Source organism: Agelaius tricolor, unplaced genomic scaffold (assembly GCF_023055355.1).
Source record: "Agelaius tricolor isolate 1412-34295 unplaced genomic scaffold, bAgeTri1.0.p SCAF_25, whole genome shotgun sequence".
Taxonomy (NCBI): Eukaryota; Metazoa; Chordata; class Aves; order Passeriformes; family Icteridae; genus Agelaius; species Agelaius tricolor.
This window is the reverse complement of record NW_027269285.1, coordinates 3,492,536-3,509,598: the sequence shown is the minus strand read 5'-3', so window position 1 is coordinate 3,509,598 and position 17,063 is coordinate 3,492,536. Positions and strand designations below refer to the sequence as shown.

The 17,063-nt window shown below is 49.4% G+C and overlaps 2 protein-coding genes across 6 annotated transcripts in view; one reads left to right on the top strand and one right to left on the bottom strand.

The window, feature by feature from the left end:
* PIGL (phosphatidylinositol glycan anchor biosynthesis class L) overlaps window positions 1–13,507 on the top strand; it is a 53,763-nt gene extending 40,256 nt beyond the window's left edge. For 3 of the 5 annotated variants that reach the window (XM_071447877.1, XM_071447880.1, XM_071447879.1), the window contains 3 exons: window positions 7,397–7,428; window positions 11,771–11,904; window positions 12,902–13,507. In XM_071447877.1, coding sequence (XP_071303978.1) covers window positions 7,397–7,428; window positions 11,771–11,904; window positions 12,902–13,000 — 265 coding nt within the window. In that variant the 3' untranslated portion in view covers window positions 13,001–13,507. Of the gene's footprint in view, window positions 1–360; window positions 6,027–6,711; window positions 6,999–7,396; window positions 7,429–11,770; window positions 11,905–12,901 lie in introns of those variants that run through there. The other 2 variants (XR_011682394.1, XM_071447881.1) reach the window with 2 other exon arrangements.
* A 289-nt stretch (window positions 13,508–13,796) lies between these two features.
* Window positions 13,797–17,063, bottom strand: CENPV (centromere protein V). The gene is made up of 5 exons (XM_071447882.1): window positions 16,729–17,063; window positions 15,690–15,788; window positions 14,878–14,947; window positions 14,396–14,510; window positions 13,797–14,063 (listed from the first exon to the last, which is right to left on the bottom strand). The coding sequence occupies exons 1-5, from the start codon at window positions 16,959–16,961 to the stop codon at window positions 13,939–13,941; spliced, it is 642 nt and encodes a 213-aa protein (XP_071303983.1). The 5' UTR covers window positions 16,962–17,063; the 3' UTR covers window positions 13,797–13,938.

Below are 17,063 nucleotides of genomic sequence, written 5' to 3'. Positions count from 1 at the left end.
ATCACTTTGCACTCTGCTTTGAGGAGTGTGTGAATACCTGATGCCTGAGCTGGTGGCAGGTGGGTTTTGGAAAGTTCTTCAGCAGAGGATGTTGCCATCTTGTCCAGGTACCTGAATTTACCTCTCTGCTCAAGAACACTGCTCTTTCACTGGAGCTGTCCCTATTTACCACTTTTAGGAATAGTCTGTTAGTTTCTTCACCATTTTATTCCTTACATTTTGAGACCCCATGTCTCCATGTTGTGATGGTGAGGTTAATAGATAGAAATCCCTTTATTAAAATCACTCAGATTTTGCTGGCATGACAGCCACTGTATTTTACTTTAACCCTCTGCTCATTCAGACCTTTCTGTGTCCTAGAGAGATTTCCTCCAGAGCTGCCCCTGGCTTTCCCAGGCATGAGAAGAACTCTTTGCAAGTACAGCTTTGTATTTATAGCACCCATTTGTTTTCTGAATCATCTGTGCAATTCAAATAAACAAATTCTTCTGGCTGTCCTTGCTGACAACATCACAGTGATTTGCCTTTCTCACTTGCCTAGAGAAAGCTGCAGTGCCACAGAACCCATACTGGGACCTCCAGCTCCTCTGGGAAGATGCTGAGAGCTTTGATGGCTGGAATTCAGTGTTAGAGGGGGATCATGGCTTTCCCAGCAACTTCTGAAATTGCCTAACAGAGGAGAGAGGGTGGGGTTAGAGAAGCAGTGCTGTGTTTGGGCTGGATGGGGAGGTGGATTCAGGCACAGTTTGAGGAGTGAGCAGGGGTTGAACACAGGCTGAACACTGAGGAGCAGAGGTTGGGCAGAGGCTGACACTGAGGAGCAGAGGTTGGGCAGAGGCTGAACATTGAGAACAGAGGTTGGGCAGAGATTGAACACTGAGGAGCAGAGGCTGAACACTGAGGAGCAGAGGTTGAACACTGAGGAGCAGAGGTTGGGCAGAGGCTGAACACTGAGGAGCAGAGGTTGAGCAGAGGCTGAACATTAAGAACAGAGGTTGGGCAGAGGCTGATGACTGAGGAGCAGAGGTTGGTGACCAATGCTCACACCATTGGCACAGAGGGCCTAAAGAGCTTCCAGCTGCCTGGGCCTCTGTTTGCTCACTCAACTGCCCTGTGACCTACAAGGAGGAATGAAAGGCAGGTTGTTAGGTGTCCTCCTCCACCCTGAAGAGATCATGGGAAAACAAGTTAGCAGCTGAGTTATAGATAAGAAATTTAAGGACAACTCTTGATTTTGACCCCAGTTCTACTCTTGTCTTACTTTGTGGCTGTGCAGAAATCACTTTCCCACCTTCATGCTTTATGTTTCCTGTGTGTGCAGTGGGGATCTAACCCTCTTCTTGTCTCAGAGCATGTTACCAGGAAATGCTCATTGTGTACAATTCCCTTGAACCCAGAGCTTTGCATTGGTGCTCAGCTGGAGCAGAACACTGGGCTGATGAGATCCATGCTGATGGGGACACCAGAGCACGAGCAATTCTCATTAACTAAGGGCTGCTTTTTGTCTTGTCTCCCTTCCAGTCCTGAATCAGCAGAATTAATCATGGCAGCCCCATCATCTGCATGTGGCAGGGGTGATGCCGTGGCTGCTGAAAGGTTAAGTTTATTTTTAGTGCCTTGCTTGCCCTCATTATTTTTCAGTTTGTGTTATGGAGGAAGTAGAGCATGACTGTATCACTCCTGACTCTCAGTGCCCTGATGAGTTCTCACATGTTGGCCAGTCCAGGCAGCTCTGGGAGCATAAACTGAGGCTTCCCCTGTGCCCCTGTGCCAGCAGAGCTCTGCAGAGCAGCAGTGGCTGCCCCTGGGGCCCCAGTGCTGCATGGCAAGGGAAAGGCAAACGACCTCTCCCCTCCAGGTATCATCTGCAATGTATTTATTAACCTTCTTCAAACAAGTCCTGCAGGGTTCTGCCTCCACTGTGCAAAGTGGAGGAAAGGATGAAGCTGGTGCAGTGATCCTCAGCTCTTTTGGATGCTCCCAGTCTCTGGGGGACAGGCTTGTGCCCACTTCCATGAGATTACTTTCTGCAAGAGCAGGGCTGGAATGGGCTCTGTGACCCCTCCCACAACTCCTCACTTCAGGAGGTGCAGATTATTGAACAGCTTCAAAGGAATAAAACAGTTCAGGAAATGGTCATAGCTGAGCAGGTGCTCAGTATTGTCTGCTAAGGGCATAAATATTCTTCCCAGTGTCTGGAACAGAGGTTATGTTCAAAGGAGCAGGCGCTACTCAGAAGAAATGAGCTCTTTCCCTTGCAGCAGCTTGCAGGAGTCCAGCTGCTGCTGTGTGTGCCTGCCTGGCCTTCAGATCTGGGAGGAACTGGGAAATGCCAGGGTTCAAGGATTGATTGGTTCTTCTGCAAGGGAAAAATAAGAAAAAACAGGATGGGAGATGAACACAAATTACTATTTGATTTCAGTCTCCCCTGGGAGTATTTCAGTTCTGGCTTCCAAATAGAAAAAAAAAAAAACCCAACCCAAACGCAAGAAAAACCCACTGCAGCAAAGCAGGGAGGACTGGAAGCAATCTCCTGTAGCTTGATTTGGCAACATCATCCTCTTTTATCCCCCAAAACAGGAGCTTTCCCTGTTGCCATGGGAGGTTGGATCCTTTACTCTCATCCTCAAGGAAGAGCAGGTTTTGAGTGACATCCAGGTCACTTTATCCCCCTTCAGCATTTGGCCAGTCACAAGGCACTGTGGTGATGAGCTTGGTAAATACTCTGTGGCAGGAACATTGGAGAACCTCTCTTTCCTGCACTCTGAAATGGCAGTGCCTGCACTGAGATCACATGTAACATCAAGGTGGTTTAGTTTTGCATGAGTCACTGTGCATTTTGATTTTAAACAGCCCCTCTGGCCCAGGAGCCTGGCAAATGGGGGGCTGTTGGGTTTGTTGTTTGCTTGCTTAGGATGGAGAGGAATCATCTTTGTGAGGAGGAGGAGGAGGGAGGACTGTACCACTTGTTTTCTTTAGTGAGCTATCAAATCCATTTTATCCCAGCTAGAACAGAAAAGAATAGTCTTGTCTGCTTAGGGCAGAGCAAACTGAGTGGAAAATAGGAGCTGCTATATTTAACCACTGTGCATTATGTTGTTATAGCAACTGCATCCATAAAACTTCTATCAATGATGCCATATAAAAAGCTACATCAAGGAATCATTAGCTGAGCCTATTCTCGTCAGTTCCATTTGGAAAAACACCTCCCAGTCCTGCAGGATGTTTGTGAACATTCACCAGCTCTGTGGCAGGTTGTAAAAGAGGCTGTGCAGAGATGATATTTGGGAGTTTTATCACTCAGCAGTGGATTAGGATGCAGCCTGAGTGCCACCAATGCCTTGTGGCACTGCCATGTCCCAGCCTGGCCACTGAATGCCCCACTCCTGAATTGCCAATGCCATGGACATTGTGCAGAGGCTGCACTGAGCCTCCCTGGAAGGGGAGGGTTGGGTGAATGCCAGCTGCAAATCTGTGTGTGGAAACAAAGAGGAGCAGTGTCCAGCCAGTCCTCCTTGGTGGGAGCCATTCTCAGAGGCCACCAACTGCATCCCACCCCAACAGAGCACAGTTCTGCTGTGAGCTTCTGTGGAATTCCCAAGGCCAGGTCTTAAAGGACAGGGAGGAAGCTGGTTTTGGGTGATTAGCTTGATAAGAGTGAAGGATATCCCATTTATCATTTTTATTTGGTGCCCTCTTATAGTGTGGGGCTGGGAGATCCCTCTCTTCTTTCAGCAGCTACAGCCCATGCATTTCTCACTTGTTTTACTGATCTTAAATGTCCTGGGGGAGCTTATGAGTGATGGCTGTGGTTGCAGCCAGACTGTCCCCATAAGGCTGAGACAGAATTGTACTCTGCTGTCTATCCTTGAGACTTCCCCTCAAAGCTCTCTGCCCTGGCATTTATCCCATAGCTGGGTGTGTAATTCTAGATTTTATCACTTTCCTTTATCCCTTTCCCTCATTCCTTCATTTGACCAAGTTCATTCATCCCAGTGCCCTTCCATGACACTGTTGAGAGCCATCAGGATTAAATCTGAGCATGGAGCACCAGCACAGAAGGGGTTCCCCCTAAAGAAGGTTTTTTTCCAAAGAAGCAGCCTCAGGGAGTGTCCTTCCCTGTGTCACAGTGAGGGGAGCAGTGGCACTGCACATTCCTCTCCCAGACAGTGAAAGGCCCAAAGCACAGAGCCAGGACAGCTCTGGCAGCTGGAACATCTCTGATTGTCTCTGGCAGAACCATCTTTGGCCTCTGCCCCACGTGTGAGCACAGAGAGCCTGAGCAGTGTTGTACAAAGTGCTGCTCTATGGTGTAGTTCAGGGTGCATGGAAATGGAGCCAGAAAATCCAGCTAGGGAGGGAGGAGGCATTCCAGAGAGCAAACATCCAACATCTGGCAAGGATATCCTTCTAATGTCTCTGTGATTCCTAGGAGACTGCCTGTTCTTCCTCCTTCACATCTGTTTCATCAGATTAATTGGGCAGATTAGAGGTTGGGATCCTAAATGGAGCCCCAATGCAGCTTTAAGACATCCATTCTTTGCCATGCTCTTCAAAACTGTATTTCCCCAGTGCTCCACAGCAGCCAGCAGTCAGTTCAGTGAAGGGTTTTGCCTCTGGCTTGGGAAATGATTTGGAGAGTGAAGTCATTGAATTCAATGAACAACTTCTCATCAAACAGAACATCACCCAGACTGTAACACACCCTCGTGGGCATGGGCCCCAGAGGAGTTCTGTGCTCCCCAGGACTGAGGTTTCAGCTCCATCTTGACTTGTTCCTTCTTGGAACAGCCTGGGATGTTTCACTGCTCAGTGCCACAGAGGAGCTGACCCACTCACACCTTTCCTGAGGATGCCTGAGTGAAGACAGGGAATTTGGGAGCCAGCTCAGTCCTGGAGGCTGCAGGGTGAGGGCTTTGGGCCATTTCAGGGTTTCTGCTGAGCAGATGGAGCTGGTGGCTGCAGAGCCTTCAAAGCAGCTGGGCCTTGAGGGAGGAGCTGGGCCTGAGATCTTGCAGGGCACAAATGGTTGGAGCCTTTGGATGTCTCATGGTCTTCCCAAATTCTTCCCTGCAGAGGGTCTCACATTGGACCTGAACCTACCACAGGCATTGCAGGAGAGGTGCCCTGTAACCAGCAGGCTCTGGCACCTGGGCAGTGGGTGGGAATGAGCCACCTTAGGTCACTTTGTGTTTAAAAAGGATTATAAAAAGTCTCTCCGGGAAGAAAAAACAAAACACCCACATGGAAAAATCTCCTGAAAAAGAGCCTGTGTTTTACTTTTTGAGATTTTATGCCAAACTCTTTCATTTCGACCAAACCACAGCAAGTCCAATCTGTAAAACAACATTCCCAAAATGGCAACAACTGAGAGCTGCAACCTCTCCCCTACTTGGAAGTGTCCCATGGAGACACTCCAGCAGGGTGGAGATGGGAGTGAGAAGATGGATTTGGGAGAGGATTGGCTCATTTTGTGAACGTGTGCAGGAGGTAGAGCTTCGTGTTTCTCTCTCTCTCTGCAACCACAGAGAAATACAAATGAGCAAGGCTGCAATTCCTCTGCACACAGAGCTGGGTGGAGCCCGTTCCCAGGGCTCTGCACTGAGCCTTGCTGGGAATCAAAGCACTTGGATTGGGACAAAAAGGATGAGGAGAGATGCAGTTTCTTCATGCCTATTCTTCCAGATGAGTGACAGGTCTGCTGGCAGCAGCTTTGAGGACCTTTCAGTAACCAAACACAGTTTGTGTCTCCCTGAACCTTTAGACAAGCACAAACTCCTCCATTTACTGCTGAATCACACTTTTCTTCCCTGCTGAAGATGCTCCCTGCTCCTGCTGAATCGTTTCCATATGAGCTGGATCTCTCACTCCTGTTTCTAGTGACAGGAGTGGTTATTATTAGTTCCCTCCTGGAGCAGCTCAGGGCTTTGAAGGTGCCTCCATGGCAGAGCAGCACACCCAGAACACACACTGGGCTTTCAGACTTTGCCAGATTTCACAACCACTCACTGCTTTATCTCTCCAAGCTTATTCTAAAAGTTTCCCACCCTTACTAACTGTACCAAGTGCTGAATCATTTCTTTGGGTGGCCAGATTCCACTTGTGGGGGGAAGAAACCTCTGGCAGAAGAGCAGAGCAGATATTCATGGAGATATTTAAATTACAAGGCAACATCTAACAGTCTTTGTCAGGGCAGCAAGGCTTGAATGGTGGGGCAGAAGGTGGCCAAGTCACTATTCCAAGGCCATTGTTTAGCAGGAGATGGCATTGCTCTGCCTCTGGAGCAGAGGACACCACTGGCAGGAGAATCTGTTTAAATATGTTTTCTGATTGCTGTTTGAGTTCTGTCATGACCTGCATTTCTGGCTTGACTTCTGCTTTGTACTGCATTGGGTATTCATCACTCCGTGCTTCCTATTTTGTCTAGGCCTGTGTAGCTAATCCTTTTCCTTGAACTTAACCAACAGCCAGAGATAATCCTAGTTTGAAAGTGACTGGAGAAACACAGCAGTTTACATATAATGCATGTTTTATCCTGGCTGATTTACACATGAACTGGCACATTGTCCTTTGTCAGATACACCACTATTAGGTGATAACAATCTCTTTAAATATTACACAGGGTTAAATAACTTTTTTTTTATTATTATTTCCTTTCTCCTTTTGGCAAATGTTCCATTGTTTGGATGTCTTTTTCTCCTGGAAGAGCAGGACTGGGTGTGGGACAGCCCTGAGTGCCATCTGCTGGAGACCTGCTGCTTCCCAGCCCTGCCGTGGGCCAAATCCAGGATGGCTCCAAAGCCATGAGCAGAAAAAGCAAGAAAATTAAGAAAGGAATTGAAATGAACACCCTCTGATGTCCTCACCATCCCAGGGCCGTTTGCTTACACTTCCTGATGGAAGTGCCATCACCATTCACATCTCCCATCCTTGGTCCTCCTGTTCTGTTTTGCTGCAGAGACTTCCCAGGACAAAGTAATGAAGGGATCAAAGTCTTGGTGAGCAAAAAGATGTCCCAGTGCCAGCCTGGGTTAGAAAAAAGAGCTGGTGCCCAAAGAGGAGCAGCTGCTGAGACAATTCCCCTGGCCAGCAGAGCCAGAGGTGCTCCCAGGGCTGAACAGCCTTTGGCAGCCTCTTGGGTTTCCTTTGGGAACTCTGAGAGTGAATTTGATTATTTGTGTCCCAGCAGGCAGGATGAGGGAAGGAATGGCAGAATGGTGTGGGGAATGAGGCTTAGCCCTGCCAGTGTGGGCTCCTGAAGTTTCTCATGAGATTGGCCATTGTCACTGGGTGTTAAATGAAAAGACTTGGTTCAATGTGCAGGGTTTTATTCCTGTAAAATCAGGATTTGAGTCATTCCACTGAGTGTTGACCCCTTGTATCTCTTCTTTCACAGGTACCTGCATTCAGAGGGGAAGTTACCTGAAGGTAGGAGCTCCATCCCTCTCCTCCCACCCCACATCCCCACCCTGCAGTCCTTGACATCCCTGCTGTGTCCAGGGTTCAGCTGCCCAACTCATCCCTGCACTGCAGATGAAACCCACAGCTGAACTTTTATCTTCTTGCAATTTTTCTCTACAGTCACTTTCCAGTCCCTTGGGGTTGTCCTGCCTCAGTGGTGTGATGCAGTGTCTGGCCTGTGCCTCTTGGGTGAATTTGAGTGCTCTTTCCAGGTCCCTCAGCTTAGTCACAGTTTTTGGTCACATCCTGCTTACAAGCCTTTTTCCTTTTCTGTGACACAAGCCTCAGAAACAATTACCCATTTAGCCAAAAATATTTGCATGTAGCAAGTTAAGCCTCCACTGAACTGTGCTCAGAAAGAAATCTGAAATCTGCAGTGGCACAACAAACTGTAGTGGCTGCTTCCACCTGTGAGCAAGAATCTCTGAGAAATTCTCTGTACAAGTAGGGAAAGGAAAGAAACAGAGTACAGAAGGAGGTTGCTCCTGACCCCTTTTCTAGAGCAGAGCTGCAGCCCTTATCTCTGGCAAACAGTGCCTGCCCAGGGACAAATGTGTGGACCTTTTTTAAGCACAAAGCTGTCACTCAGCTGTTTGGACAGAGCCTAGGAAGGTGGCTCAGCCAGGCCCACCCAGTCAATCTCCTGCTCCTTCAGCAGCCATCCAGGCTGTGCTCCTTTAATGCTAATTCCCAAATCATTGTAGGATTTGAATGAGTCACAGCAAATCAGTTTTAATTCTCTGCTAGCAGGAAGTTGCAGGCCTAATGAGACAGCATGAGCCAAGATGGCAGAATGCCCTTAAGCTGAGCTCTGACTCCAGTCCCTTCATTCCCCAGTTCATGAAAGAGGAGTGTTAGTGCCAGCTTCATTCCTGGGACCTTTCCTTTGTTCAGCCTTGGGCTGCAGCAGAGCTCTGTGTGCAGCACAAAGGACAAGGGGCTGCAGTGGTTGATGTCACTGCTGGCTGTCAGGCCCCATCTAACTGAGCCACTTTCTGCTCATGCAGGTTTCACTCTGGTCCTGAATATGGGCTGTGCCTCAAATCCATTCAGGTTTGAAACAGACCCACATACAGAGAACATTTCCATTTCTCCAGCAGCATCAAGAGGCTGCTGGAGCTCTGTGCAAGCCTTGCTGCTCTGATTACATCACATCTGACATGACCTACAAACACCAAAGGAACGGGGAGCTCCCATGCTGCTGCTTATGCTAAGCCTTTCCAAATATAGTTCCAGTCTCATTGAAATTCCCAGTATTTATAATTTGATCTGGCAGGCGTGCAGGGCTGTGCACCAGAGGGGCTTAATGAAACAAGGGTGATGTGGGATTGAGGCTGTCTGGATGGAGCTGAAAGGCATGTTCAGGCCATGGAAAAGTGCTGTGCTGCTGTTGGGAAGAGGGAGCTGTTTGTGGGTGAGCCTGTGTAAGCCCATGTGATCAGGGAATCCACAGAAAATCTCCCTGCAAATGCAAAAGCCAGCTAAGCCTTGCATTGCCTCAGTGATATGCAAATGAGCACCCTAAATATCCTGCTCTGCTTTCTAATGCCTTTAGCCAGCACAAACACAACAGGCTTTTTATAATCTGTAATCAAGTTCTCCAGCCCAGGCACAAGCAGTTGTTTCAAGAAGCCAAGGCAACTGCTGGATGTGCTCCCACCCTGCCACTGGCCCCTTCCAGCTACACCCAGTGCTCTTCCAGAAGAACCTGAGCCTCCTTCCATCAGGAGCAGTGCAGGCCTGCAGCACACACAGCGCTCACTCAGGAGCTCATTCTGGGCATCCTTGCTGCCTGAGTGATTTGGAAGTGGAAAGCCAAGCTGAGCAGGCTGCAGGCTTCCCACACTTCTATTCTCAGCCTAATCCATGAGCTATATTGATCCTGCCCTTTCTGCCAACCTGGAGAGGTTGCATTACACTGCTAATCCCATCCTGCCCAGGTCACAGGCACAGCAGGCTCTCAAAAACTTCACCTGCTGGTGTCACCGGACTCCTCAATGGCAGCACTGCTCTCACTCTGCTTGGCAGGGAGCAGCCTGTTTCTCTGAACCCTTTTCCATCTCTCCCTGGACTGTACATTCCTTCCCTGCTTCATTTCATCTCACATTGCCATGCAGAGCAGGCTTTGCTGTCAGCACATGGAAATCCTGCTTGGATCAGTGTCACAGAGGGCTCTCACAGTGCCCTTCTTTTTGGGGAGCTGGATGCCACCACTTCACCTGATCTGACCGAGGAGGGCCCAGCAGGTCAGAGCCATCCACACTGAAATCACTTGCCATGGCTTTGAGTCCTTATTGCTGAGCTTTGGGGAACAAAAGGGTGCAATTGCTGCATGAATTAATATTTCTCAGGGGAAAAAAATTGAGGAAAGAGAGAGCACATTTGGTTAACAGAGCAGCCCAAGCTTCAAAGAGTGGTGCCAGGCCTCTCTTCCCATCACTGTGAGTAGGAATTGGTGTGGCATTGCCAGAGTCCCTTAAAGCCATCCAGGAAAGGAAAGATGTTTGAAAAGCAAACAGGTGCCACTGGGAATGCTGACAGCAGCCCTGTACTAATTCTTCCCCTGAAACTACCCCAGCAGCAGCCAGAGGATCTCTGCAGAGCAAGGGGAAGAACGGTTCCCCCACTCACGGCACATCACAGGTTTCCTTCCACGTTTGCTATTTGCAAACAAGAAATTCTCCAAGTGGGATTCAAGGAGTGTCAGGGCCCCTTCTGTGAGCGACTGCAGCACTTGTGCCTGCAGAGCATCCCCAGGGAGAGCAGCTGGGGCCGATGGCAGCCGGGCAGCTCTGCCTGTGCCGTGTCCCGGCGGGCTGGGAGCGGGACGGGCGCTCAGCTCCGCGCTCAGGAAGTGCCCGGGCCGTGCCGGTCCCAAACCCCGCATTCCCGCACGTCCCAGCGCTGCTCCGTGACCCTGCAGGGCACTGGGGACACGGCACTGGGGACAGCAGGGGCTGAGGGCAGCGCTCCGAAGGGATGCGGGTCCCGCTCCCGGGTCCCTCCCGGCCGGCGGACGCCGCCACCTCCCGGCGGCTCCCGAGCAGCGCCCGCCGCTCCCAGCGCGGATCTTGCGCTGCTGCCCCGCTCCACACCGGATTGCCCCTGAGTGCTCCAGCCCTGCTCCTTGCTGCCCACAGCAGAAAATCACTGCTGGGATGCTCCGTGTGACCTGCTGGGAGTCAGCTCCCTCAGTGTCCCCTCGATGGAAGGGGAGCGTGGCCTTGGAGCCCTCTGTGGTGCTGAAATGAACAGTTGGCCAGGTAACTTTGGAGAGTGGGAGAGGGTGTTGAAAAGTTGGAACAACACCCTTGGAGAAAAGAAAATAAAAGAAAAGAAAGAAAGGAATTGAAAGATCCTGGTGATGTGCCAGAGGGAGTCCATGAGAGCTTTGTTCTGTCTCTTCTGTGTCATTTCACTGTTTCAGGGCTCACTGGAGAAAATCTCATTGCAAATCGAATTGCATCTCTGCCCACCTGTGTAAACTGTGACTTTGGCCTCTTCTGTCAAACTTTAATACAATGTGGGAAGTGTGGAACATAATCACAGCAGCTGCCAAGCCAAGGAAATCCCAAAGCAGCTCCCTTGAGAGCTTCAGGCTCTTAACGGGACCATCGGTAGCTCTGAACTCATCAGTGAAGACAATTTAGCCATGGTAAAAAAAAAATTAGCAATTAACTTTTGAGTTCATAGGGATCTTTGAAACAGAAAAAAACCCCTTCAATATCAGCAGAATTTTGAACCATGTTACCTTCATCTGCTTCATCACAAACATCTGAACAATGAATTCAGGAACTCTGTTAAAGTGTTACTGCCTACCTGAGTTAATATTTTATTCCTGAGGCTTGTAAATATTTATTCTGTAGCTAAGAACTGGAGTAGAAAGATGGAATTTCATTTTGGTAGGTGAACCAGAAACTACTATTTTAAAATTCCATTATATGATACAGTGTCAGCATTCAGAGAATCATCTGCACCTATTTTTTTGAGCCTAATTATGCAGGAAGAATTTAAAAACACCCAGTTTTTGGGATATTCAGAGCTAGCTTTGCTTTCCACAGGCTATTACAGAACAAGAACCAGTACAAAAGGTCACATACAGAATAGCAGACAATACAAATGGTCATAGATGTGCACTGGACACAAAAAAAATCCTGGTGGGAGCATCAGAAGTTGTTCCCCCTTTACACAAAAAGAATCCCAAGGCCAGCAGCACAGGGAAGCTGCAAAGAGCTGCTGAGCCTGGAGAAAAGGGCACCTTACAAGAATTGCTGCTGGTTTGAAATATTTATCCTCTTTCTCTGTGTAGGGTGCTGTGTGCTCGTGCTGGAATCAGTAAATCTCTTCAGGAAATACATTTCCTTCCTGGATGTCCTCATTTCCTGCCTCCTGCCCAGGGATGCACTCTTCATCCTCACAGAGGAGGAGACTGAACAAGCCAAGGTGAGATGAGTGGCACCTGCCTGACCTGTTTGAGTGGCTCATCCTCATTGTGAGCACTTTAGTCACATTCCCAGGGGATGCCAGTCGTGTCATCCACGGGTTAGAAATGTCACCGAGGAATGTCTGCAGTGATTTTAGAAACATGGAAAAGCCAGGTTACCTCATGTCCTGTGTGACAGGACAGGGCTGAGCAGATTTGCAGCTCAGTCACTGGGCACTGAGTTTTACACTCCCCAGGATGTAGGATGCATTTCAAAGGAAACTGGATCCAACACAGTATTCTGAACATGTGAGTGGCCTGTGAAAGCCTGGCATGACTGCATGCCAGGAACAGCATCCTTGATCACTAAAGATGGAGACAGCCTGTGAACTTGTGGTCCAAAGCTCTTCACAAGTTCCTTTACTGTACATTTTTAAACTATTTTGCTGCATAGGATCTCACACATTTACTCCACAGTTCCCTATATCAGAATCTGATTAGCAGCATGAAAATATTTACCCAGCAAGCAGCGCTGCTAATTCACAAATTACAGACTTTTCCTGCTTCTGAGGCTGTTAAAAGATAAGAGTTACTTATGGAAACAGCTTGGATAAAGGTGGTGTTCATTATTCCCATGTATTTTTGTTCCTGAAATCTGACCTTTCTAGGCTGGTGCACTATAAATAGGCTCAGTTGCAGCTGGCAGTGGTCAGAAGGAACAGAGATGTTCCAGACACACTCATCAGGCTCCTGCTTCCCAGCATGTGAGCACTTCCCCAGGCCTGAGCTCCCGTGGAGGGGAGGAGGAGTGGAGCAGGACCCTCTGAGCATCAGGCAGCACAACAGCCTCAGGGGCAGACAGGCCCAGAGCTGAGGCAGCCTGCCCTGCCTGTCCCTGCTCACTGAAAACAGGCTGTCCCATACACGGGCACTGAGCCCCACAGCAGGGTCAGGAAAGTGCCCCCACAGCAGCTCTGGAAGGTTCTGTCACGCTCTGTGCCCTGTCTCTCCCCCTAGAGAGCCATGCGGTGCCACCGCAGCCAGCTCCTCTGGTTCCGCCAGCTCTACCTGCTCTGCTCCCGCTACCTGGTGCTCAACTCCCTGCGCCTGCTCTGACCCAGCACCACTCCAGCAACAAAGGATGGGCAAAACCACGACTGCCCCGTGCCCAGCACTCAGGAAAGCTCCTGTGTTAGGTGCTCAACAGGATGGGGTGCTCTTTGTGTGGCATTCTCCATGCTACAAAACCCAGGCTGGGTGAACCTCCTTCTGAATCTCTTGTTGCCTGATACACTGAGAACAGGGCTAAAGCCTGAGAACAGGCTATTGCTACTCTATTTTCTCATCATAGAAGCTTAAATAAGATGAGGAATTTGGATTAACTTTAAATGGGAGCCAAGCTCTGGAGGATTCTGCATTGGAGAAGATATGGCACAAACTGTTTCCCCTACTGCAAGGACTGCTTGGCAACTCTCCCTTGGTGCTTTTGTAAGATCCAGCTATCAGGAGTAACTTTTCAATGCTATCTCCACAGATACCACAACCATAACACCTTTGTTATTCAGTCAGAACTTTAAAAAGCCAAAGCCATTGAATAAAACACCAGAAATCATGCATTTTTTTTCTAATTGCACTGATGTTTGCTGTTGCTTCTTTTATATACATTGTGTTGCAGGCTCCACCTTCACTTTCACCTCCTGAAATATGAGCTTTTCTTCTTGATTCAGAACAGGGCTCAAGGTCAACTCACAAGAGTCTCAGCAGGACACAGGAATGAGGTGCAAGTGATTCTAATGAAGTCTTTTGTATTGTGATTTAAACTTTAGCACAGCTAAAGGCAAAGTGCCAAACCAGCAACCCTGGAGTGGTTTACAGAGCAGAGGCAGGCTGAAAACTGAATGTCACAAAGGAATGAGACAAAACAGCATAGAAAGATTTATTTAAGAAACAGAGAACAGGTAACAGTAATTAGAGATTGATTTCACCAACCACCACCCAGGAAAGCCCAGACTGCATTTCCTTGGCAGTGCTCCCAAGGCTGCTGGGAGGATGTGTCAGGGTTTTGACATGTCTCTGATGGTCTTATGTTCCCTCACTGCTTTCTCCCACTCCTTGCCATTGATATCCTCTGTGATAATGGTCTGCACAGTGCCATCATCCAGACAGTGGGGAGCGATTCCTGAAGAAAAACAGAGTACACAGAAACCTACTTTTCATAAAATGTGGGAGATGCCTGCTCCACTCCATGGCTGGGGCATCTCAGGGAATTGTAAATGCTCTTGCTGTAAGGCTGAGGAGCCTGGATGAGAATCCTGTCACAGGAAGAAGCCCACACATTATGGGTAAGATTGTTTTTTTATGGAGGAGCTGCAGGTTCAGACTTCAGTTCCTTTAGGAACAAACTCTTAGGACACATACTGCTCACTGCTGTCATGTCAGCATCCAATGGAATCTTTGTCCAAGGTTTACTTGGAGGTTAACTCTGCTTAGCACAGTTTGCTTTGTACCTACCATAACCATCAGGGTTAGAACGAGGAGTATAAAAGCTCTGAACACCACAGGTCTTGCAGAACGTGTGCTGGGCACGGTGTGTGTTGAAGGTATAAGTTGTCAAATTGTCAGCGCCCTAAGGAAAGGAAAAGCACTCTAAGTTTTCCATGGAAATAGATGGATTCATTACTTTGGAAAGATACAATGTAGAAATGTACAACTTCAAATGCCACGTTCCTGTCTTTACTTGAGATACAGAGCTGTGCATTCCTGCTGCTTTCCTGAACCCCTGTGCTTTGTATGGACACGTGTCCATAACAGTCAGGCCTGGCAACTGCAAGAGCTCTAAACAAAATGCACCGACACAACCACACCAGACAGCTTAAAATGCAGCCATTTCCTCCAGCCAGCCAAACCTAGGGCAGAAAACTGCTTGTTCTTGGCTCTGTGAGGGTAACACTGCTCGTGCTCATGGCCATGCTCTTACTGAGTTCTTACTCTACCTTGAGCAGCTTGAAACGCGACGCTGGCACAATGAAGTGTCGGTTCTGTTTCTTTGTGCAAATGCTGCAACTGTAAAAGAAAAAACAGACCTTTCTAGAAGTGGACAGGTTGTAGAGCAGCAATCTGAGCTCTTGACAACAGAAATCCCACCGACAGCTAGAATGGCTCAGAGGTAAGTGGCAAAAGTGGATTTGTGGTGTCAGTAGTGTTTGTCAAGCACACCCGTGAACAGACTGGCCCTACACAGGTACCCCAATAAGATATCCTCACACACAACTCTTGAGGACAAAGTCTAGCCCTGAGAAATCCACTTAATGGTTCAGAGCACATTTGAGCAATTCTGCCAACATTCATTACCTTGCAAATAAGAAAGTACAGTTCAGAAGTTCACCCATGAGCTGGAAGCAAACGAGCTGCAGGCAAAGAGGGGTCACTACTGAAACCAGAGTGTTTTAGTTTGAGGCACATGTGGTCAGAGCTGTAATGTCACTTGAAAAGAACAAGTTAAAAAAAGACCAATGTGCTTTGAGCCCCCTGCATGAGAGGAAACAGAAAGCAGATGGCTGAGCACCTGGACTCATTAGATCTCTCCTGACACTTTCTGTGTGAGCCTGGCTGAGACATGAAGTCCTGCCCAAAGCAGCACCTGAAATCACCAACAGTGATCTCATAGTGGATCAGGACATAATTACGGGTAAATCCTGTGGAAACAGCTCAGAGGGTGTCCTGCAGCTGTCTCCTCTTTAGCTCTAAGGTTGGAAAAGCAGAGAGCTGACATCCATCTCTGGGAACAGGGAACAAACCAACTCACTTGCAGTTGAACACGTGCAGATCTGCTGAAGCCCAGACCTCGAAGCGGACGGCTCCACAGTGACAGCCTCCTGTGTGCTTCACCAAACCCCTGTATTCACTGCAGAGAGACACAGCTGAGCTTTTGGCATCCTCCTCTCTTGGGTTTTGCCCAAGAGAACAGTAGGGCTATACATGACATTCATGTATTCGTTATTCAGTTCTGTCTTGAGCTGTTGCAGAACACCAAGAAATATATCCACTCAAATGTATTTAATAACATGTGTCAGAATGAGGTGGAGGATGGCTTTTGTCCTCTGCAGCAATTGCTTTTGTGGTTTAATTAAAATGGTGACAAGGAAAGAAGAGCACCACTTTGAGGACTCTGTACAACACAGCTCCCCACCACACTCCAGGTCACAGTGCTGACCCTGCAGCTGTGTCCATACACAACTCTACACAGAAACCAGGGCTATCACCTCAAAACAAACTGCTTGGAACTGAGAACTGAATTTCCCCACAATTTTCCCCACAGTTCCTCCAACACCATTGATATTCCTCCATTTAAGAGCTGGGGAAAGCAGAGATTGTGGATTCTACAAAATATTTGAAATGTCTTTTATTTTGGGTTGTAATTGCAAAGGAACTTATGACCAAGGAATTTCTGAGCCTGTGCTTCTCCCCCTCCCCGAGCCGCCTCCACAGCAGCTGGGCAGTCACCGTGCGGGTCAATCGCTAAATGCAAAGGAAAAAACATTTTCCTTCCAGATTTTGCCTCCCACGGACAGCTTCTGATGTGCCCGCGCTCTGCACGGAGCGAGCACAGGAAATGGGTGGAGATTTAGCAGCTGAGCCTGGCGGAGCCCCCAAGGGCATTTTCGATGGGAGAGCCGTAGAACACGGGCAGCTTTAGCACAGAAACCACTTTTATTCCGTGGTGCGTCCCCTCCCCATCCCACCCCCGGCGCCCCTTCCGGGCAGCTCTCGGGACCCGCGGTGCAGGGAACGCTGCGGGGAGCGGGACTCGTGCGGGAGCGCCGAGCCCCGGCCCCGTTACTCACTACGCGTCCAGCAGCAGCCGCGCCGCCTCCTCGCAGCTCAGCCGGTGCCGCTCCTGGAAGGCGGCCCAGCGCCCGCTCTGCGCCCCCAGATCGATGACGCCGGGCCCGGGGGGCTCCGCCTTGGCCCCGGCCGGGCTTCCCCCCGCATTCCTGTTCCGGGCCCGGCGCGTCCCGCCCGCGGCCGCGCTGCCCCGCCGGGAGCGCCGCGCGCCGCCCGCCGCGCCGCGCCCCATGCGCTGCCTCCGCCTGCGCCACCGGGGGGCGCCCCCGCGACGTGCACGGCCCGGGGGGCGGAACGGCGGCACCGGCGGGGACGGGGCGGCTGAGGGGACACG